The 22,840-nt window shown below is 34.7% G+C and overlaps 2 protein-coding genes across 3 annotated transcripts in view; both read left to right on the top strand.

The window, feature by feature from the left end:
• LOC131552689 (kinase non-catalytic C-lobe domain-containing protein 1) overlaps positions 1–10,391 on the top strand; it is a 57,011-nt gene extending 46,620 nt beyond the window's left edge. For both annotated transcript variants that reach the window (XM_058796621.1, XM_058796620.1), the window contains 8 exons: positions 1,404–1,571; positions 2,717–2,917; positions 3,980–4,062; positions 4,737–4,890; positions 5,729–5,851; positions 6,228–6,287; positions 7,747–7,904; positions 9,839–10,391. In XM_058796621.1, coding sequence (XP_058652604.1) covers positions 1,404–1,571; positions 2,717–2,917; positions 3,980–4,062; positions 4,737–4,890; positions 5,729–5,851; positions 6,228–6,287; positions 7,747–7,904; positions 9,839–10,061 — 1,170 coding nt within the window. In that variant the 3' untranslated portion in view covers positions 10,062–10,391. The remainder of the gene's footprint in view (positions 1–1,403; positions 1,572–2,716; positions 2,918–3,979; positions 4,063–4,736; positions 4,891–5,728; positions 5,852–6,227; positions 6,288–7,746; positions 7,905–9,838) is intronic.
• A 9,042-nt stretch (positions 10,392–19,433) lies between these two features.
• Positions 19,434–20,890, top strand: vox (ventral homeobox). The gene is made up of 3 exons (XM_058796544.1): positions 19,434–19,964; positions 20,055–20,287; positions 20,651–20,890. The coding sequence occupies exons 1-3, from the start codon at positions 19,616–19,618 to the stop codon at positions 20,876–20,878; spliced, it is 810 nt and encodes a 269-aa protein (XP_058652527.1). The 5' UTR covers positions 19,434–19,615; the 3' UTR covers positions 20,879–20,890.
• Positions 20,891–22,840: the final 1,950 nt, after the last annotated feature.

The following is a 22,840-nucleotide window of genomic DNA, read 5'->3' as shown; positions in this document are numbered from 1 at the left end:
AAATCTGGAATCTGAGGATGCAAAAATATCAACATTTTGAGAAAATTGCCTTTAAATTTGTCCAAATGAAGTTCTTAGCTATGCATATTACTAATCAAAAATTAAGTTTTGATATATTTACAGAAGGAAAATATCTTCATGAAACATGATCTTTACTTAAAGCTGCAGTCCGTAACTTTTTTTGTTTAAAAATGATCCGAAATCAATATTTGAGCAAGTATGTAACCAGCCAGTGTTCAAAACTATCGCCTTACTTTAGCCAGATTCACAACGGTTAGCTTATAATAATGTGGTACTGGTAGGAATTCACGGGAAATTCGAGCATGGCGCTGCGTCATTACGTCACATCTGTAAACATAAAGAAGTTGTCCCGGCTAGTAGGCTATCTCATGTGAGGATCCTGGAGGTGATTAGAGCCTTTTCTCACAGCAGCTAGAATAATTAAATGTATCATTTTGATGGCGGATTGTGATCCAGAAAGGATTATGTGTTTATGAAACACGTGAATGAAATTAAATTATATTCCAGTTTTAAATGTGCTTTTGATTACAGATAGCCTGGGATTACACATGATTTGTATTTTAAAGAAAACCAGTTCGAGGGGAGCATAATTTGCTTTTTAGGTTAAAAGAATTTCTTAATATGAAATTTGAATGGTATGACAATTAGATATTAGACTTTACAGAAATTGAAATCTACACACTAATACTCACTATACTCATAGTCACGCAATGCTGATGTTGTTAACACTAATAATTTGAGAAAAAAATTATAACAATAATAATAATTTGCACGGTTAGATGTGATATGAGCTAACCGATCTTTAAATTAAATCACCATTGGTAGCACGATTTATGGCTTTTTTCCTCAGTTGGTCAGAACAAACGTGGCAGACTTGTTACTTACGTGTTCAGATGACGATGTACGGTAAAAAGTCTTATTTGGGTCATATATTCCAAGACATAGGCGAGAATCTGTGATTCCTGAGTTCAGTAAACATCCACACCGGTGCGGCGACTGACTGATACACATACTCTTCAAAACATTAGATTCATCCGCACTGCAGCGGTGCCAACTCACAACCCACGCAAGCAAGATAATTCTGCAAAAAGTTGCAATTCCAGGTTTTCAAACAGAGATGGCGACAAAGAGGCAAAACTTACGGACTGCATCTTTAATATCCTAATAAAATAAAATGTATAATTTTGACCCATGCAATGTATTGTTGGCTATTGCTACAAATATACCTGTGCTGCTTATGACTGCTTTTGTGCTCCAGGGTCACATATACTCAAATTACCAGTACTTGATATTTGCAATCTGATTACATAATCCAGATTACATGTAATCAGTTACTACCCAGCTCTGCTTGAATGTGTGTGAAACTTCCGCCGTGTCTTCAGGTGGCACCTGTGGACAGTCGAGGAGAGAGTTTGCTGGCGGCGCTCCAGGCCTCACCCCGGAGGAGACGCGTCTGTGGCGCGTTGTGTGCGTTTGACGCCTCCATCAGCGGCCCAGACCACGAGGAGAAGCTCTCTGTGAACTCATCCATCCAAGATGCTGCTCCAAAGGTCTGTGGAAGTCAGAGCTCAAAATGCTCTTGCGTTTAAGGCAAAACACCACAGGTGAATAGTGTAAACATGTTAATAGGAATCACAATACTTACATTACCAATTGAAATGTTGTTGTTGTTTTTTTATTACCGGTTTTCTGAAATGTTACATTTGCATTTAGAAGACAATGATAACAGTCCATTGGAAACACAACCAACCAGTGGACAGATCTGGAAAGAATGACAGTATGCTTATGAATAAAAATTGATGGACACTAGATACCTAATTAAGATGGGTTGTAGTGATTAGAAACAGTGTACCGTTGATGAAAATGATACTTTGTAACCTGCTCTTGGTATGTTCTTGTGATGAAAGTTTATTTTATTTTATTTTTATTAATTTATTATTTTATTTTATTAATAATTGTTAAAAATGCATTATCTAATTAAAAATGCACTATTTTATTCATTTATTTTATATTAATTGTTTTGTTTTATTTTATTTATTATTTTATTTTGTTTATTAAACATTATTAAAAATTAATGCATTTAAGCATTATCTAATTAAATATGCACTAATTTGTATTTTATTTCCAGAAAATAAATCTGAATAATTGTATAAAGTTGGTTCAAAATTCTCATTTGATTTTGTTGACATATACAGAGTTAAAGATTTTTACAGACAGGATTTTGGATTTCTCTTTTTGTTACTCCAAATTAGAAAACACTGTCAATAGACAGTAAAAAATACTCCATGTTTTTAGGACTGAAATGTGAAATATAAATTAAGCAAATTATATATGAACAAACCCCTCAGTAAAAAGCTTCAGAATATAGAAAGTAATAAAACTGTAAAGTTTGTTGAATGTAAGTGTTACTGAAAACGTGCGGCCTTTAGAGATATGTATTGAAGGTGAAATCTACAGCGTAATAAACACTTAACTTTGTATATTGGATGTTTTCTTTCCACCAGTCTGAAAAAAATACATGTTATAGTAGCAAAACATCTAAAAAAATCTCCAAATTGATCAGTGCATGAATAAACACTGGTTTTGCATGTAGTGTCTTGCCTTAAAAAAAAAAAAATCAAACAAATTTTATATTCATTTAAAACATTGATTTCAAGCATTTCAGCAGAAGTCAATCGTCTGGCTGCTCTTGCAGGGTTTCCAGTGGCGTGTGTCGAGTGTGGTGGAGCCTCAGACGCTCCAGAGTAAAGAGAACGTCTTCTCCATCGCTGCGGCTCTTCCTCGGCCGTGCTACGCCTCTCTGATGAGTCCACTGAGATCAGAGGAGAGACGTCCCTTCAGTCAGAGCGAACACACACCGCTGCACATCGCACAGCAGCTCACCTTACTGGAGCAGGTGATCAAAACACCCCCATACAGCACACACACTACCGGTCAGAGGGTCGGAATGATTATGATTTTTTAATGTTCAAAGAAGTCTCTTCTGTTCATTTATTTGCTCAAAAATCCAGTAAAAATTGTGAAATATTATTACAATTTAAAATAGCTGTTTTCTATGTGAATATGTATTAAAATGTAATTTATTTCTGTGATCAAAGCTGTATTTTCAGCATCATTACTCCAGTCTTCAGTGTCACATGATCTTCAGAAATCATTCTAATATGCTGATTTTCTGCTCAAGAAACATTTCTGATTATTATCAATGTTGAAAACAGTTGTGCTACACAATATTTTTGTGGAAATGGTCACTCACTATGCTTTTGTTCTGTAAAGATGCATTAAATTGATCAAAAGTGACATTAAAGACATTTCTAATGTTCCAAAATATTTCTATTTCAAATAAATGCTGTTCTTTTGAACTTTCTATTCATCTGTGAATCCTGAAAAAAAAAGTTTCACAAATTCCACAAAAATATAGTGCAGCACAACTGTTTTCAACATTGATAATAATCAGAATGTTTGTTGAGCAGCAAATCAGCATATTAGAATGATTTCTGAAGATCATGTGACACTGAAGACTGGAGTAATGATGCTGGAAATTCAGCTGATCACAGAAATAAATTACAGTTTAACAGATATTCACATAGAAAACTGCTATTTTAAATTGCAATAATATTTCACAATTTTAATGTATATGTGATCAAATAAATAAAGCCTTGGTGAGCAGAAGAGACTTCTTTCAAAAACATAAAAAAACTTAATTATTCCAAACTTTTAACTCAAAATACATGTCCTTAATTTCCAATTTTCAATATCATCTTTTCTTATTTTATTTTATTTTGACATTATTATCACTGTTTTTCCTATCTTGTCTGCTCTGTTCTCAAGCTGTCATTTCCTGATGCAACTCTAGGTGGAGACACATGATCATCTTATTTTCATGCTGGTCTTGATTCTTTATGAGGACAGAATCACTATATCATGTATGTTCATGTCTCATCTTCTGTTATTTATGCAGGAAATATTTCAGGACTGTCATCCGGTTCACTTTCTGAACTCAAGAGCTCACGGTGTGACAGAAAACTCTGGAAACATTTCCAGGTGAGTTTCCGCTGTCCCAAACAGATTTTCTAACTCTAGTCTAAAAAAACCTCACCGATTTAAAAAATCACCTGAGAAAAGCAAAGGGTGGTTTAAATTGTGAAAAACCTGCTGAACAGTGACCACACAGCATATTTTACATGCATAAGATTCAAGATTCAAAGCAGGGTTTTTTATGTGCACAGTGAGGAAAACGGGTTTCCCTGTACAATGAAATTCTTTCTTTGCTGTCCACAGAGAATGCCATGACAAGTGTAAAAAATAAAATACAAATGCGCACACACACATATACACACTCAAACATAATAAAAAATAAATAAAACAATGCCGCAGAAGTAGAAATATAAACTATGTAGATATAGAAGTATAGACTATGTACGTGCAAGTGTACAATATTGACTTATGTGCAAAATACAGTGATTTGCAAATTGAATGCAACCATATGATAGTAATAGCAGCAGCCGTAACATTATCAAATGTGCAAATTGAGATGCAGCTACTTGATAATAAGAGCAGCAGTAACATTAACAAATGTGCAAAAATAAGAAGGAGCAAAAAAATAATTTTCACCTAAAATCTTGAAGTGCATGTATGTATATTTCTATTTCAGCTTCACAAATATGTCCAGTATGTCTGCTCGTTGTCTTGTGTAAATGTTGCTGTGTGTTGGTCAGGTGTGTGTCTCCGGCCTCCTCGCCTCTAGAGGGCAGCAGTCTGTTGGTCAGCGACGTGTCGGGGCCCCAGGGGCCGCTGCAGAGGCTCCTCACACACGCAGACTGTGTCGCTAACTGGGTTTCTGCTGAACTCGTCATCTGTGACTCGGCCAAGGTCATTCCTCAGAGTTTATTGAGTATTTACGCATCTTATAAATGTTATCAGTGAAACTGCGTTATGAATGTTCACAGCAGAATCATTGTGAATTAGATCATATCTGTAACATTAATAATATTAATAGTAACAAAACTGCATCACAGCTGTTTTAATTACTTTAATAATGAATTAATTGTTGTTATTATTGTCATTTTGTAACATTAATAATTAAACTTCATAGCTATTTATTTTAATAATTTATTTTAATTGTTTTAAATTCTTAATTTTTATATAATAATGATAATAATAAATTATCGTATCATAGTAATCTATCTATAACATTAATGATATTAATAATAAAACTGCTTCACAGTGTTTTAACTTTACTTAAATAATTAGTTTTAATTAAATAATTATATATTCATATATAATTAATATAGCATAATTGTATGTCATATATATATATATATATATATATGTAAAAATTACTAAAACATAAAGTAAAATTAAAATTAAAATATTAAAAAATAATTACATATCAACAAAATGTATAATAGTAATAATATATTAATTATACTAAAATAATAACTAAAATAAAATGTATTAAAACCACAACAACCTACTTGGCTCCCATAATGTGAACAAAAACCTTGCAAGAACATGCCTGGGGAAAAACTAAGAAATTATATCATGCATATTTGTAGGACCATTAAGTGTTTTTTGCATTTCATGCCAATTAAGAACATTTCTGTCTTTAATTCTCTGATATGAACATAAACGCACACTGTATATATTTCTGCTTGTCCTAGTGTGAGGTGTGTTTGAATATCTGACTGTGTTTGTGTTTTATTTTTAGGCCCAGACGGCTCTACTCGCTCGTTTTCTCGCCGTTGGCAAGTTCTGCTACGAGACGAGAAATTTCGCCACAGCCATGCAGATTTTGTCAGGCCTGGAGAATGTGATTGTGAGGCAATTACCGGTAAGAAACGAAACGGCAAAACGGCACGTAATGCCTTTCTCTGAATTCTCTGTAAGTGATAAATGATTCTGCGCTGAGAGAGTCATAACCTCATAAGCTCCACTGTATTTCTTATTTTTGCTGTATCTTATCTGGCGGCTCCAGCAGCTGAAATGTTAATTACATGTCCGTTAAACTGATTAAACACTAACTCTGTTTAAAAGCATCAAAGGGTTAGAATCGACATTCAGCATTTTGTGCAGAAACAAAGCAATGTTCGTCATATTTAGCGTGAAATGAAATTGCATGATGAGTGTTTCTCAGAGGCCATGCTTATTGGGGTTTTAATTAGTTTGCCGGTGTTTCTCTTGTCTTGTCGGGTTTGTGTTGAACGCAGGCGTGGAAGCAGCTCTCTCTGAAGGTGTGCGAGGTTCTGGAGGAGCTCAGGGCTGTGCAGGTCAGACAAAGAGAAAAATATGACAAAACACGCAGGGGTCCATTTCATGTTTTCTTGCCATAAAATAACTCCCTGCATGTGGGTTATACCTACCTGACTTTGATTTGGAAGACAAAACGTTATGAATGTATTATTTTAAACTAATTCTTAATTATGTTATTATATTAATAATTATTAAAAAAAAATATTAATAATTAAATAGATATTATATATTATATGCAACATTAACAATACTAAAAACAAAACTGCTTCACAGATATGCTTTATTTTAATTTGCTTTAATTCTTTAAAGCTAATTCCTAATTGTTTGTTATATTAATAATAATAAAATATAATTTAAAATGTATTATTATATATTATCCGTAATATGTTATATTTGATCTATAATACTAAAAACAAAACTGCCTAACAGTAGTACTTTTAAACGAATTAATAATAGTTTCTTATGTTATATGAATAGTAATAGTATTAAAACAGTATATTATGTTATATTATATTAGTATTATTGCATTCTATAATCAGAATCAGAATCAGAATGAGCTTTATTACAAATACGAGGACTTTGTTTTGGTGACAGAAGCTTCCACAGTGCAACAGAATGACAGCGACAGGACAAAAACACAGATAATAAAAATGAAAAAATTAAAAATAAAAATAGAACAAGTAAATAGTGAATAACAATATACAAATTGACAATTGTATGTACAGGTATATTATGTGCAAAAATAATATTTATAACATTAATAATTTTATAAAATCATAAAAAACTGTTTTAATTATTTTAATCATTTGTTTTATTTTATTTTTTAACTAAGTCTTAAGTGTTTCTAATGTAGTTATATTAATAATAATGATGATGATGATGATGATGATAAAATAGTATAGTATATTATTATATTTATGTTATTGTATTATATAATATTTATAGCATTAATAATGTTAATAATTTCAAAACTGCTTCACAGCTATTTTAATTACTTTGAATTATTCAAAATTATTGTTTCTTTTATTATAATGTAATAATAATCATAATCATAATAAATACTATTAAATATTAAAATCGCTTCAAAGCTATTTTTTTTTTTTTTTTTAACATTTAAAGTAATTGCTTAATTGCTTCAAACATAATAATAATAATAATAAGAGTGTTATTATGATTATTATTATATATCTATACCATTTATAATATTAATAAAATCAAAACTGCTTCACTGCTATTCGTTTTAATTACTTTATTTCATTTGAATTATTTCAAGCTAACTCTTAATTGTTGCTTTTATTATCATCATCATATATTAATAATAACAAAACTGCCTCTCATCTATTTTTTTTTTCTTTTCTTTTTTTCTTACATAATCTCCAGACAGTTACATCACCCAAACATTTTTGACTGTCCTACAAAATATTAAATAACTTACTGAATTTTAAAACAGAAACTAAAAACATGGTCTTGTTTCAGGTGTTTCTGAAGAGTGATAGTCTGTGTCTGATGGAGGGAGAGAAGGGCAGACGGCGGCCGACTCTCCCAGACGCTCAGATCCTGGCCTTACACATCCAGCAGCTGGAGATCGGAGCGTTTACCATGACCAGCGGAGCGTACAAGTGGCCCAAACTGAGGTCTCATGAATGCACTTACATTTACATTCATGCATTAACAGACGCGTCTATCCAAACTGAGAAACAGGAACTCGATGCAACATCTTTAAAGGAATAATTTATCCAAAAAATTTAAATGTGCTCACCCTCAGATCATCCAAGATGTAGATGAGTTTGTTTCTTCATCAGATTTGGAGAAATGTAGCATTGCATCAGTGTCTCAGCAATGGATGCTCTGCAGTGAATGGGTGCCGTCAGAACGAGAGTTCAAACAGCTGATAAAAACATCACAACAATCCACACCACTCCAGTCCATCAGTTAACATCTGGAGAAGACAAAAGCTGAAACAAATCCATCAAGATGTTTTTATCTATATTACAAGTCCATAATCCATAATAACTCTCCTCCAGTGAAAAAGTGCATCTCCTGTTGTCTCTCACATCAAAATCAGCCACATATTTGTTTAGAGCTGTTTTGGCTTGTAAACGCTGCTTGATCTGTGCAGATTTCTTCTCCTGATTCACACCAGAACACTTTTTCACTGGAGGAAGCGTTATTATGGATTATGGACTCGTATTTGAGTTAAAAACGTGTTAATGCTGGATTTGTTTCAGCTTTTGTCTTCTCCAGATGTTAACTGATGGACTGGAGTGGTGTGGATTATTGTGGTGTTTTTATCAGCTGTTTGGACTCTCATTCTGACGGCACCCATTCACTGCAGAGCATCCATTGCTGAGACACTGATGCAGAGACACATTTCTACAAACCTGATGAAGAAACAAACTCATCCTGATCTTGGATAGCTTCATTTTCAGGTGAGCCATTCCTTAAAGCCTTTACATTACTATAGTATCTACCCAACTTGTGCTCGCGCTCACGCACGCTGCAGGACAGACATCTGCGGAGGTCAGAGGTCACGGACAGTCAGGTGTGGCGGTAATGACGCAGCTGGTGTGTGTGTGTGTGTGTGTGTGTGTGATGAGTTTGTGGAGCAGATGGTGTGTGATTGGAGATGGTTGGGGTCTGTGCCAGGAGCCGCAGGGCTGTTTTTGTAGGCAGGTTTTGGAGGTGAACATGCAGCTGGTTGTTGTACATCTGTAACTCACAGCACACAGAATCGGGTCAATCACACACACATTTAGATGCTATGCATGTTTATGATTCAATCTGGATTTCTGGAATTAAACTATTGTTATATATTTGTGAATTGAGTTCATGATTCATAGATGTTGCATTTATGATAGTTTTATGATTCAGTGCAGCTACTAGTATTGGTTGTGGCTTTATGCTCAGAAACCTAAATGGTGTTTTAGTGACATTGCTAAGTGCACTAGTACTAGAACTCATACTGTCCAAAATGAAAAAATTAACTGCGTTTTTTCTATAACGTTTTCTATTTTATAATATTTTATAAAAGTTCAGGTTTGCACAATTTGGCCAATATTTTGTGATTACATATCAATATGGCTTAATAATATATATATATATATATATATATATATATATATATATATATATATTATTATTATTATTATTATTATTATTGTTACTAAATAAAAATCTAAAAATTCTAAATAAAAACTAAATAAAACAGATATTTAAAAATATATAATTTTAATAATTTTATGTATGAATTATTTTTATTTCGCATTACAGGTGTAAAATTGCAACAACAAAAAATTGCACTAAATAAAAAAAATAAATAAAACAAAAATTGCACTAATATTTATGGGTGTCTTAATTTATTCATTTTAAAATGTTAAAGAGCCGGTTTATGAGTGATTCTCATTACAAGCGACCCAAACTTGGATACAGAGGCGATTATTTTGATTAATTGTGTAGCCCTACAAACAGCACTCACATTTTCTGCAGAATGTACAAATGCTGTTCTTTCATTATTGGAATCTAAAGCCAAACTCACGCTTCGAGTGTCTTGTTTCTTGTCTCCTCTCAGGAACATTGCACGTGTGGTCAGTCAGGTCCACGCGTTTCAGGAGCGTCTCTATTCCTACGCTCCCGACCTTGAGCTGCAGTCGTACCTGCGTGGGCGAATCACTCGCTACGGCAGATGTGACATCCCGCTCCTCGCCTCCGACAACCACATCAACTTCAGCCAGATGCCCGCAGCTCGCCGGATCCACGACACGCTGCGCCGCGTCAAAGCGTCTTTCCAGTGACCGGCACAGATGTGCAACGAGCCAGAACTATGGTGACCAAGAGAGCTCACCAAGAGAAAACACATGCAAATAGAAAAAAAACACCTGCAAATTATGAAAACACCCTGCAAACAAGCCTGCGCTGGCCCTTTACAGGCCCACTTAGGGCTAGCCTGGGCCCCCAGCGGACTGCCAGCACAGGGACACTGAGACTTTGCTCAATGGCAAAACGTTGGCCCCTTAGAGCTGGCCCTGTACGGACAGCCCTCACTTAGCCCCCAGGAAGCCCTCACTAGGCCCACACAGGTCCCGCATTATTAATCTACAACAATAAATCTGTTTCACTATAAATGCTTTTCAGCTACTATAACTTAAGTCTTTGGGAAAACAGTTATTATACATCTGAAATGGATGCAGTCACCACATAACTAATGTCTGTATTGTCAAAAATGTACAGTAGCCTACTCAAAGGAATTTATAATCAATGGATTTATTAAATACAAAATAGAAAACATTCAATTCAGGTTAATACTGCTAATTTAACACAAATTATCTATACAAATATAAATATAATACAAATTAACATAAAAATTTAAAATACCAAATTATTACTTTGACCTCTGCTGAAAATATGTTTTGGTGTGCTAAAGTATTCATTGGCAAAGCTCACTCTTCCCCCGAGTTCAACAGACGGTGGTAGCGCTCCTTTCGTCTGCTGCTCTGTCTCTTGAATTCAACACACCTTTATCTCACTTTCAAATTCAGAATCAGGAGGACTTGGCTGAAAGGAGCATTTTCAATCAGCCTCTGAAAAGCAAATAGGCCTATATCAGGGATCCTCAAATCTAGCTTGTGAGATCCACTTTCCTGCAGAGTTTAGCTCCTACTTTGATCAAAGTCACCCACCTGTGATTTTCCAATGATCCTAAAGACATTGATTAGCATGCTCAGGTGTGTTCTCTCAGTATTCTCCTAGTTGCAATACAGGGCTGCCTACACAAAACCTGCATGGGCCCAATGGTACAAAAGTTGCTCTGGGCCCGAACGGGCTGGCCCACACTGGGCCATATTCATAACACAAACAAATACAAACACGCTGCAAAAACAGAAACATACTGCAAATACTCACAACACAAACAACTACAAACATACAGCAAAAACAGAAACATACTGCAAATACTCACAACACAAACATACAGCAAAAACAGAAACATACTGCAAATACTCACAACACAAACATACAGCAAAAACAGAAACTTACTGCAAATACTCACAACACAAACAACTACAAAGATACAGCAAAAACAGAAACATACTGCAAATACTCACAACACAAACATACAGCAAAAACAGAAACATACTGCAAATACTCGTAACACAAACATTTATGCATTTAGCAGACGCTTTTATCCAAAGCGACTTACATTGCATTCAAGTTACAGTTTTTACATTTTATCAGCTCTTGCTTTCCCTGGGAATCGAACCCATGATCTTGGCGTTGCTAGCGCCATGCTCTACTATTTGAGCTACAGGAAAGCTCGACAAACAACTACAAACATACAGCAAAAACAGAAACATACTGCAAATACTCATAACACAAACAAATACAAACACGCTGCAAAAACAGAAACATACTGCAAATACTCACAACACATACAAATACAAACAGGCTGCAAAAACAGAAACATACTGCAAATACTCACAACACAAACATACAGCAAAAACAGAAACATACTGCAAATACTCACAACACAAACATACAGCAAAACAGAAACATACTGCAAATACAACACAAACATACAGCAAAAACAGAAACATACTGCAAATACTACAACACAAACAACTACAAACATACAGCAAAAACAGAAACATACTGCAAATACACAACACAAACATACAGCAAAACAGAAACATACTGCAAATACTCACAACACAAACATACAGCAAAAACAGAAACATACTGCAAATACTCACAACAAACATACAGCAAAAACAGAAACATACTGCAAATACTCACAACACAAACAACTACAAACACAACAAAAACAGAAACATACTGCAAATACGCACAAAACAAACATACAGCAAAAACAGAAACATACTGCAAATACTCAACACAAACATACAGCAAAACAGAAACATACTGCAAATACTCACAACACATACAAATACAAACACGCTGCAAAACAGAAACATACTGCAAATGCTCACAACACAAACAACTACAAACATACAGCAAAACAGAAACTTACTGCAAATACTCAACACAAACATACAGCAAAACAGAAACATACTGCAAATGCTCACAACACAAACATACAGCAAAACAGAAACATACTGCAAATACTCACAACAAACATACAGCAAAACAGAAACATACTGCAAATACTCAACACAAACATACAGCAAAAACAGAAACATACTGCAAATACTCACAACACATACAAATACAAACACGCTGCAAAACAGAAACATACTGCAAATGCTCACAACACAAACAACTACAAACATACAGCAAAAACAGAAACTTACTGCAAATACTCAACACAAACATACAGCAAAAACAGAAACATACTGCAAATGCTCACAACACAAACATACAGCAAAAACAGAAACATACTGCAAATACTCACAACAAACATACAGCAAAAACAGAAACATACTGCAAATACTCAACACAAACATACAGCAAAAACAGAAACATACTGCAAATGCTCACAACACAAACAACTACAAACAGCAAAAACAGAAACATACTGCAAATACTCAACACAAACATACAGCAAAAACAGAAACATACTGCAAATACACAACACAAACATACAGCAAAAACAGAACATACTGCAAATACTACAACACAAACATACAGCAAAAACAGAAACATACTGCAAATACTCACAACACAAACATACAGCAAAAACAGAAACATACTGCAAATACTCACAACACAAACAACTACAAACACAGCAAAAACAGAAACATACTGCAAATACTCACAACACAAACATACAGCAAAAACAGAAACATACTGCAAATACTCACAACACAAACATACAGCAAAAACAGAAACATACTGCAAATACTCACAACACAAACAACTACAAACACAACAAAAACAGAAACATACTGCAAATACGCACAACACAAACAAACAGCAAAAACAGAAACATACTGCAAATACTACAACACAAACATACAGCAAAAACAGAAACATACTGCAAATACTCACAACAAACATACAGCAAAAACAGAAACATACTGCAAATACTACAACACAAACAACTACAAACACAACAAAACAGAAACATACTGCAACACGCACAAAACAAACATACAGCAAAAACAGAAACATACTGCAAATACTCAACACAAACATACAGCAAAAACAGAAACATACTGCAAATACAACACAAACATACAGCAAAAACAGAAACATACTGCAAATACTCACAACACAAACAACTACAAACATACAGCAAAAACAGAAACATACTGCAAATACTCACAACACATACAAATACAAACATACAGCAAAAACAGAAACGCAAATACAAATACACAAACAAAAAAACATGCTGCAAGTAGCACAGACCACAAAGGGGTCCCCAACAATGTTTACGATAATTAACCATGGTTTTATTATAGTAAAAGTAGTAACATGTATTGATTACCATTTGTATAACCACAGTTGTACAAATACCATGGTTAGTTTAGTGTGGTTAATTTACCCTGGTTTAACTATAGTAACAATTTTTTATTTGTATTTATTTTTATATAATAATAAAATATATATAAGTAAGCGATAATCAACAGCTAGCTGTGCATTAAATGATTTGAATGCACGACGTGGAGGTGAAGAAGCACCTGACGCGCAGCAGATGTTGGTTGCCTCCGCGAAGTGCATTCAAATCATTTAATGCACAGCTAGCTGTTGATTATCTGTTTATGCCATGGTCATTTGCCAGCATTCACAAATTAAAGATGATATATATATATATATATATATATATATATATATATGCTATTTATTTATTTATTTTAATAATAAAACCATGGTTTTTTTTTTTTAGTTGTAATAGTATCCAGCTTACATTTCACAGTTACAGTAATTGTGTAGTATTTCATCAGCTTATTTAGGCTAATAATAACCAAATAAAAAATAAAAAATAAAAGCAAAAAAAAATCTTACAATAAATCTCACCTTTTAGAGTAGACATTGATAAGCACATCCCAGCTAGGTTCGTCACCTTTTGAGGTTCCCTTAAACATTTCTGATGTGTGCTGTGTTTCCCAAAAGCATCGTAAACCTAAGTTGATCGTAGCTCCATTGGTTTCAATGGGTCTACGATGTACTGTACTTAAGATTACGATGCTTTTGGGAAACGCAGCCAAGGTCTGTGCCTATTTGCAGCGTGTTTCTGTTTTTGGTTGTGTTGTGTGTGCTCTTAGCACATGTGCTGTCAAACAGAAGAAGATGTTTTCTTAATTTGCAGGTGTTTTGTTCTATTTGCATGTGTTTTTCATTTGCAGCGCGTTGAGCTCTCTCGGCCACCGTACGTAACTTCTTCAGAGACTCCTTCCATCTGAGCGCTGAGGAGAGATGAAGATGTTCACAGTCGCTCTCTGATGAGGAATTGGGAGTCTGTGCCAGAAAATGTAATCATTTTCCTGTAAATACTGTGAAAGCACAAGACGTGGGAGTTTTAATTGGTGATTTTCCTCATTTTAAGATGTGGAGGTGTTTTCTCATCTTTAACTTCAGTGTCGCGTGCTTCTTCAAGCAGCCTTATCCAGTTTCGGTTTGATGGATGATTTTCTTCAAAGAACAAAGATTTTTTAGATATAAGTGTTAAGGTATATGTGTTTCAGTTTTTGACAGCTACACAACCAAATAATGCAGTATGGATATTTATAGATTTATTAATAATTAATTATATTAATGCATTTTAGATAAGAGTCAACTGTTTGAGATCGAAAAGCTTGAAATAATGCATTATTAACTCTTCCAGAGAATAGAGAAAATATACTTTTAATAATAGAGTAAATGCAGTATATTTCTACACCGAATCTTAAAAAATTGTGACATACTTTTGCATACATTTCAATATTTAACTCGTTGCATTTGCATTTCTCCATTTTGTGGTGAACTTTAAATTGGGACACTTTTATTTCACTGTTTTAAAGTTCAGCTACGCATCTTTTGCATTAGAATTAAATTAAACTCACTGGTCACACTGTAGAAACTGAAAATGTTCTCAGATGTATTGTCATCAATGTTCTTCTTAATTTAAAGGGATAGTTCACCCAAAAACAAGTTGTTCCAAACCTGTGAGTTTGTTTCTTGTGTTGAACACAAAGAAGATATTTTGAAGAATGTTGGTTACCAAACAGCTGCTGGCCGTCATTGATTTCCATATTATGGAAAATACTATGAAAGTCAGTGGGGACCAGAAAGTGTTTGTTTACCCAACATTCTTCAAGATATCTTCTTTTGTGTTCAACACAAGAAAGAAATTCAGGTTGCAGTATATAAATAATACTTCAGACTTGAATAGAACCGATTAATTTACATGTTTTACACCGCAGGATTATGAACGTACAAAATTGCATAGGTGTTAAAAGCCCATTAATCAGGTTGAGAGCTAATAAATTGCATCGTATTGAATGAAAACTTCTAATTTTGATGCAGTGTTTTTCAGGTATGCAGAATACAATATCCAGACATCTACCATCTTCACCTTCGACCTGTGATGGACTAACAACCATCATTTGATGACATTTTATGTTTCAGCCTTTGAATCTGATGGCTCCTCAGCTTCTGTTATTGTAAAGCCTCCATCAGATCTCAGAGGAAGCAGTCATCTGGGTATTGTTCAGTTACTACACACGGTCAGAAGTTTGGAATAATTAGGATTTTTTTTTTTTTTATGTTTTGATGAGTCTCTTCTGCTCACCAAAGCTGCATTTATTTGATCAAAAATACAGTAAAAAATTTTTTTATAAAAATATTATTACAGTTTAAAATAGCTGTTTTCTATGTGAATATCTGTTCAAATGTAATATATTTCTGTATTTCTTCAGGATTCACATATATAGAAAGTTCAAAAGAAGAGCATTTATTTGAACTAGAATTTTTTTGTTCAATTATAAATGTCTTTACTCTCATTTTTGATCAATTTAATGTGTCCCTGTTGAATAAAAGTATGAATATTTTTTTTTATTTAAATCTTACTTGCCCCAAACTTTTGAATGATAATGTATCAAGGTTTCCACAAAAAAATATTGGGCAGCACAACTGTTTTCAACATTGATAATAATCAGAAATGTTTCTTGAGCAGCAAATCAGCATATTAGAATGATTTCTGAAGGATCACGTGACACTGAAGACTGGAGTAATGATGCTGGAAATTCAGCTTTGATCACAGGAATAAATTAGGCTACATTTTAACAGATATTCACATAGAAAACAGCTGTTTTAAATCGTAAAAATATATTTCACAATTTTACTGTTTTTACTGTATTTTTATCAAACAAGTGGAGCCTTGGTGAACAGAAGAGACTTTTCAAAAACAATACATATTATTCCAAACTTTGCCCTGTAGTGTTACTGGACGTTCACAGAACTGAAAAAAAAAAAAAAGAACATCATGAGGAAGCGACAACAACTTTTTTATTATTACAGTTTAAAATAGCTGTTTTCTATGTGAATATCTGTTCAAATGTAATATATTTCTGTATTTCTTCAGGATTCACATATATAGAAAGTTCAAAAGAAGAGCATTTATTTGAACTAGAATTTTTTTGTTCAATTATAAATGTCTTTACTCTCATTTTTGATCAATTTAATGTGTCCCTGTTGAATAAAAGTATGAATATTTTTTATTTAAATCTTACTTGCCCCAAACTTTTGAATGATAATGTATCAAGGTTTCCACAAAAAAATATTGGGCAGCACAACTGTTTTCAACATTGATAATAATCAGAAATGTTTCTTGAGCAGCAAATCAGCATATTAGAATGATTTCTGAAGGATCACGTGACACTGAAGACTGGAGTAATGATGCTGGAAATTCAGCTTTGATCACAGGAATAAATTAGGCTACATTTTAACAGATATTCACATAGAAAACAGCTGTTTTAAATCGTAAAAATATATTTCACAATTTTACTGTTTTTACTGTATTTTTATCAAACAAGTGGAGCCTTGGTGAACAGAAGAGACTTTTTCAAAAACAATACATATTATTCCAAACGTTTGCCCTGTAGTGTTACTGGACGTTCACAGAACTGAAAAAAAAAAAAAAAATGTATGCATCATTAAACAGTAAACAAAATATCTGTGCTTCTGACATGCCAGTAACTGGATATTAACTTTTTTTATACAACAAAAAACAGTATCGCACTCATATTTTTTTCAGTAACACAGCAGCACGGTGATTTTCGCTTAAAAAGTGTTCTTTAAAATCATCAATGTGTTCGCTGATCTGATGACTGTCAATTAAATACGATTAATTTGCATTAAGATCCACACGCTGCTCGCTGTTCTTGGATGCCATCATATCATATCGCATGCGAATGAAATAATGCGCGTTTGAGCTCGTTTCGGAGTTTCACGCGGAGGCGAGGAAGCGCGTCGGATCCTCCTCATTGTTCCGCGGCGGATCAAAGCGCTCCTGATAAAGGCTTTAATTGCGACTCAAAGAGCTCGAGCTCCTGCACTATAGATCACTGATAAAGGAAACAGTCAACATGCCGTTATCATCATTGTCCAGCTAAACGATCCTTTCCAAGGCTCTGTCTCTCATCCACAGACATTCAAATACAGTCTGATAACAGCAAATCCCTGATTAACTGCAGACCTCTGTGCCAAAGCCGCCTGACATGTCATTATTTCGGATTTATCAGCAATATTATTGAATCACGGTCTTTGTTTCATCATGAAACCTCAAATAAACATTCAATTACATGAAGACTTTTGAACTGAGTCGTTATATTTCCCTCCAAAACCTTTTGGCATGTAATATTTTTATTTATTAAAAAATTGCCAAAATATGTTATGCATTTTTTTTTTAAAGTGAAGACTAGCTATTTAAATAGTATTGATCTCCAGATTCAGTTGTATTGGTTTGGTTAAATTAAGCTTTACAACGTTATAGCATGAGCAATATTAAATATGCATAACCCTACATGCACATTTGTGCATATGCAGAATTTAAATTTTATATAAAACCAATAAATGCAAGTAAACAACTTTAGGTTGGTGCAGTGAGATGTTTTCACTGTCTCTAGTATTGTGTTGTCAGTGGATCAGGCTTAAGCTTGTCCGGGTGTGAATTTGCATTTGAACTGCTGGTCAATCAAAGCTAATTGTGTTGCTACTGTAATCCCTTTGATCGTGATGTTTGCCGACCGCGCCAAACGCTGCTGTGATGGACAGCGGCGCCAGAGACTCCACAGGCAGCAGCATGTGTTAATACACCACCATTTGAACTACAGTCAAATCACCTTAGTGTGTGTTTGGAGACACTACACTACAGTACAGAAAAACAGACTTGTTCAAAAAAAAAAAAAAAGAACATCATGAGGAAGCGACAACAACTTTTTTTTTTTAAAATTATTTCCTGGTCGCTGGATTGATCATTTCATTTCAGAATAAGCCTGAAAAACAAAATAAAAAAAGAGGCTGATATATAAGCAAAGTTAGTCAAATTTGGGAGCAGATATGTTGTAGTGTGTTGTAGAAAAAAATACTGGCCATAGTCTTCGTTTGTATAGGGTCCTGACCATTTGACTTTTTAAAAGTAACTTTGTTTTATCATATAATTTACATCATTATAATTTGTTTAATGAAATATTTATATTTTTAAGAATAAATTAAAATGTGAATACAAAAATCTGAAGGTAAAATAAGTCAAATACAAGGATTAGCGGGATATGGTAAAAATTGGTAAAATTAAAACATTTCAAAAGTTTTACTAAAGTTTGTTGTAAACATTAATGTTGTGAAGTATTATTACAATTTCAAATAAGTGTTTTCTATGTTAATATATATTGTAAGATTTTCAGCATCATTACTCTAGTCTTAAGTGTCATGTGTTCCTTCAGAAATCATTCTAATATGCTGATTTGCTGCTCAAGAAATATTTATGATTATTATCAATGTTGAAAACTGTTGTGCTGCCCAATATTTTTGTGGAAGCCGTGATATAAGCAATCAACACATATTTCGCATGATTTATTATCAGAATTATGTTGACAATTGGTGTAAAATATTTAAAAAGTTTTACTAATCGTTTAAGGTTGTTGCTTTTAAGTTTCTTATCTTTAAGCTTTAAATTACCAATATTAACGCTGCAGTTTTCGCCATAAATGCGCCATTCGGATCCAGTTGTTCTGACACTCCATCGGTGTTTGAAGAGGATGCAGACAGCTGGATGAGCCAGAGGTTCTCACAGACAAGCTGGCGCCAGGCTTTCACACAATCACAGGATATGTAAAGACTTCAATAACGACCCATTAGGCCTAATGATTGAGAATCGATCAGGCGTTAACTCCTCCATGCATATGTTAATGTGATGCGGCACGGGGCTATATATATTCAGGCCGCTTCTGGAGGCCTGGCAAACAGTCTTGGATTGTACTCGGATAGATTCACTTCCTCAGACACACAGACAGCAAGCATGGTGAAGAAGTTTTCTGTGGACTGGCTCGCCCAAAGCTTTCACGATTCGCCGCCTCAAGACGTTCTGGAGCCGGAGACAAAGACGCACAGGCCACACGTACCGTGTGTGGTTCAACCGAGACCTCCAACATCATATGACAAGGTTTATTTGCAGCCAAAACCAAAGGTTAACAAAGCTGAACAGAAACCAGAGACCGTTAAAGAGAAGGAGGTTACGCAAAGAAGCTGCTCATCTCCAAGCTGTAAGTATAGCTACGCGCTTCAATGCATTTTGGGTTTTTATTCATGTGCATGGAAATAGAGCGTGTTTTAATGTTATATTTCATGTTCAGTCTCAGAAAACAGCGGCTATTCGTCTGGTTATGAGAGCGAAGCGGCCGCGTCTGAATGCGCATCCATCGAAGATGGAAACGAGACTGAGAAAGACGCGGCGACGCGAAGAATCAGAACCAAATTCACGCCGGAGCAGATCGACAAACTGGAGAAGATCTTCAACAGGCACAAATACTTGGACGCGGGAGAGAGAGTGAAAACTGCTTTGAAACTCAATCTGTCAGAAACTCAGGTGAGACGCGCGCATTAAACTCTAGGCTAACTCGAGGACTTTATTTACATTTAGCGAATTATTTTCTCGAAATACATTAATGAGAATAAAAAGCCTCCTGTTATACACCGAAAAGACTAGTACATTTCACAAATGTCAAGAAATTGGCAAATAACACTTGAATGAAATAGTATTTATTTATTTTATTCTATTTATTTATTCTTTTGTAAAACATACTCCAATAATCGCATTTGAAATGATTCGAAAAGTAACGTTTTGAAAAATAGAGCGCAGTTTAAATGTATCTTTTTGTTCTTTAGGTCAGAACAAATGTAACGTTTTGAAAAATAGAACGAATTTTAAATGTATCTTTTTGTTCTTCAGGTCAGAACTTGGTTCCAGAACCGCAGGATGAAGCTGAAGCGGGAAGTCCAGGAGATGCGCGCTGACTATCTGCTGCCTCAGATGGTTCTTCCGCACGTGCTTCCGGTTCAGTACCACTGCTACGACAGACAGCGACTTCCGTTTCCGCCTCACGGCGCGCTGATACAGCAGATGATGCCGCTGGTTCCGCCTCACCAGCTCATGATGCCGAGGCAGCATTACTACTGAAGACTGACACATCCAGAGACTCGTTCCTTTAAAACACTTAAATCACATTCTGTGTGCAATATCTGTACAGTTATGCTTTTTTGTAAAAAAATTTGTAAAAAAGTGTTTAATTAAAAAGAAGAGTTTATTTATTATCAGAAATAAAGTATGTTTTATGCCTAAGTTTGCTTCACTGGTGATTTGTCCGTGTTTAAGTTGAACTTTACAGGCTTAAAGTTAACATTTGATAAGATTGGTTTCAGAAGTGAATCGATCTGAAATATTTGTTGTTCAAATGCATTTAATCTTAATCAGTTTCCTTTGAAGTTAACAGATACTGTGACGTGCACTCAACTGAGTGACTCTATTTAGACTTCATTCAGGAATTCAGTGTTCTCGTGGATCATTTCACATACTTTATATAAGTTAAAGTAAATTATTGATCATCTGCAACCAAATGCCATCAATAAAATGACATTTCGGCCCATTTGTGATCGGACAATTATGTATTTGTATATTATTGATCTCGGGTCAGCAAAGACAGATTTATTTATTTGTTTATATATTTAGTTCATATAATGCAACATCAACATACAAATATATAAATATTTTTATTTATTCATTTATGCTGCATTTTAGGTTTCTGGATTTATTAAATCGTCTGTAAATAAATAGGCCTATATTTTATTTATTTGCTTATTTCATTGCGTAATATATTGATTTCGTTTTGTTTAGACCCACAATGTAAAGGAAAAATCTTCTTCATTTAAGTTCCCCCACCCCCCAACTATATTTTTACACCCAGTTCAGGTTTGAAATCGAGTGAAAAGCAATAGATTCCTGTTGTTATTAATGACTATACACGGTGTCATTTCTATGCATGAAAAGCGTATAAAAACATAGTTTATAAAGCATAGCATAAATACAGACTCACATTATAACCAAATAGAATTTACATCCTGAAGCTAGTTAAATATGTGAGTTAGAGCTGTCCCACACATAAAAATATAATGCAACATCAACACTTTTTTATACCCAAAGAACAATATGCATACTTCTTTTTTTAAAATGGTTATTTTTCATTAAGCATTTACAATGCCATTTGTGCACACATGGAGAAGGAGGTTGGCATATAGACCTAAAATAATACGAGTGAGAGATGTATTTAAATCAAATGTAGGCGCCAAAGAAACCCTAAACAAACCCGGCAGAGCATTGATCCGCGGGAGCCGCTGCGCCACGGTCTCACACTGCGCTTTCATATGCGCGCAACTCCGCGCACTTCAAACGAGACCTAACGAGCAGATCATGGTCAACAATTAGTCCCAATTAAGTCGCCCATTGATGAGTTTACACTCTCCCCATAATCCCAATAGACTGGCTCCAGCAAGTCTGGGTTGTGTGTGTGTGTGTGTGTGTGTGTTTCATACAGTGGTGGGGTGTGTGTGTGTGTGTGTGTGTGTGTGTGTGTGTGTGCGTGTGTTGTTTCATACAGTGGTGGGGTGTGTGTGTGTGTGTGTGTGTGTGTGTGTGTGTGTTTCATACAGTGGTGGGGTGTGTGTGTGTGTGTGTGTGTGTGTGTGTGTGTTGTTCCATACAGTGGTGGGGTGTGTGTGTGTGTGTGTGTGTGTGTGTGTGTGTGTGTGTTGTTTCATACAGTGGTGGGGTGTGTGTGTGTGTGTGTGTGTGTGTGTGTGTGTGTGTGTGTTTCATACAGTGGTGGGGTGTGTGTGTGTGTGTGTGTGTGTGTGTTTCATACAGTGGTGGGGTGCGTGTGTGTGTGTGTGTGTGTGTGTGTGTGTTTTATACAGTGGTGGGGTGCGTGTGCGCGTTTTTGTGAAAAGTCAGGACATAGATGTGTATAATAACAAAGGTATGACAGGTATTACAAGGTGAAGGTGACATCTCAGGACATTGACCCATGACCCCACTTTTCAAAACGCTTATAAATCACTCAGAATGAGGTTTTTTTCAAAAAAGTTG

Source organism: Onychostoma macrolepis, chromosome 13 (genome assembly GCF_012432095.1).
Source record: "Onychostoma macrolepis isolate SWU-2019 chromosome 13, ASM1243209v1, whole genome shotgun sequence".
NCBI lineage: Eukaryota > Metazoa > Chordata > Actinopteri > Cypriniformes > Cyprinidae > Onychostoma > Onychostoma macrolepis.
The sequence above is the reverse complement of the archived record's forward strand: the minus strand, read 5'-3'. Positions and strand labels throughout refer to the sequence as shown.

What these genes read in the sequence shown, in the direction of transcription:
- vox (XM_058796544.1), top strand. Translation starts at nt 19,616, where the DNA reads ATGCGGCACGGGGCTATATATATTCAGGCCGCTTCTGGAGGCCTGGCA. An exon ending in AAGCTGCTCATCTCCAAGCT is followed by an intron (nt 19,965 to 20,054) that starts GTAAGTATAGCT and finishes TTTCATGTTCAG; the next exon opens with TCTCAGAAAACAGCGGCTAT. An exon ending in TCAATCTGTCAGAAACTCAG is followed by an intron (nt 20,288 to 20,650) that starts GTGAGACGCGCG and finishes TTTGTTCTTCAG; the next exon opens with GTCAGAACTTGGTTCCAGAA.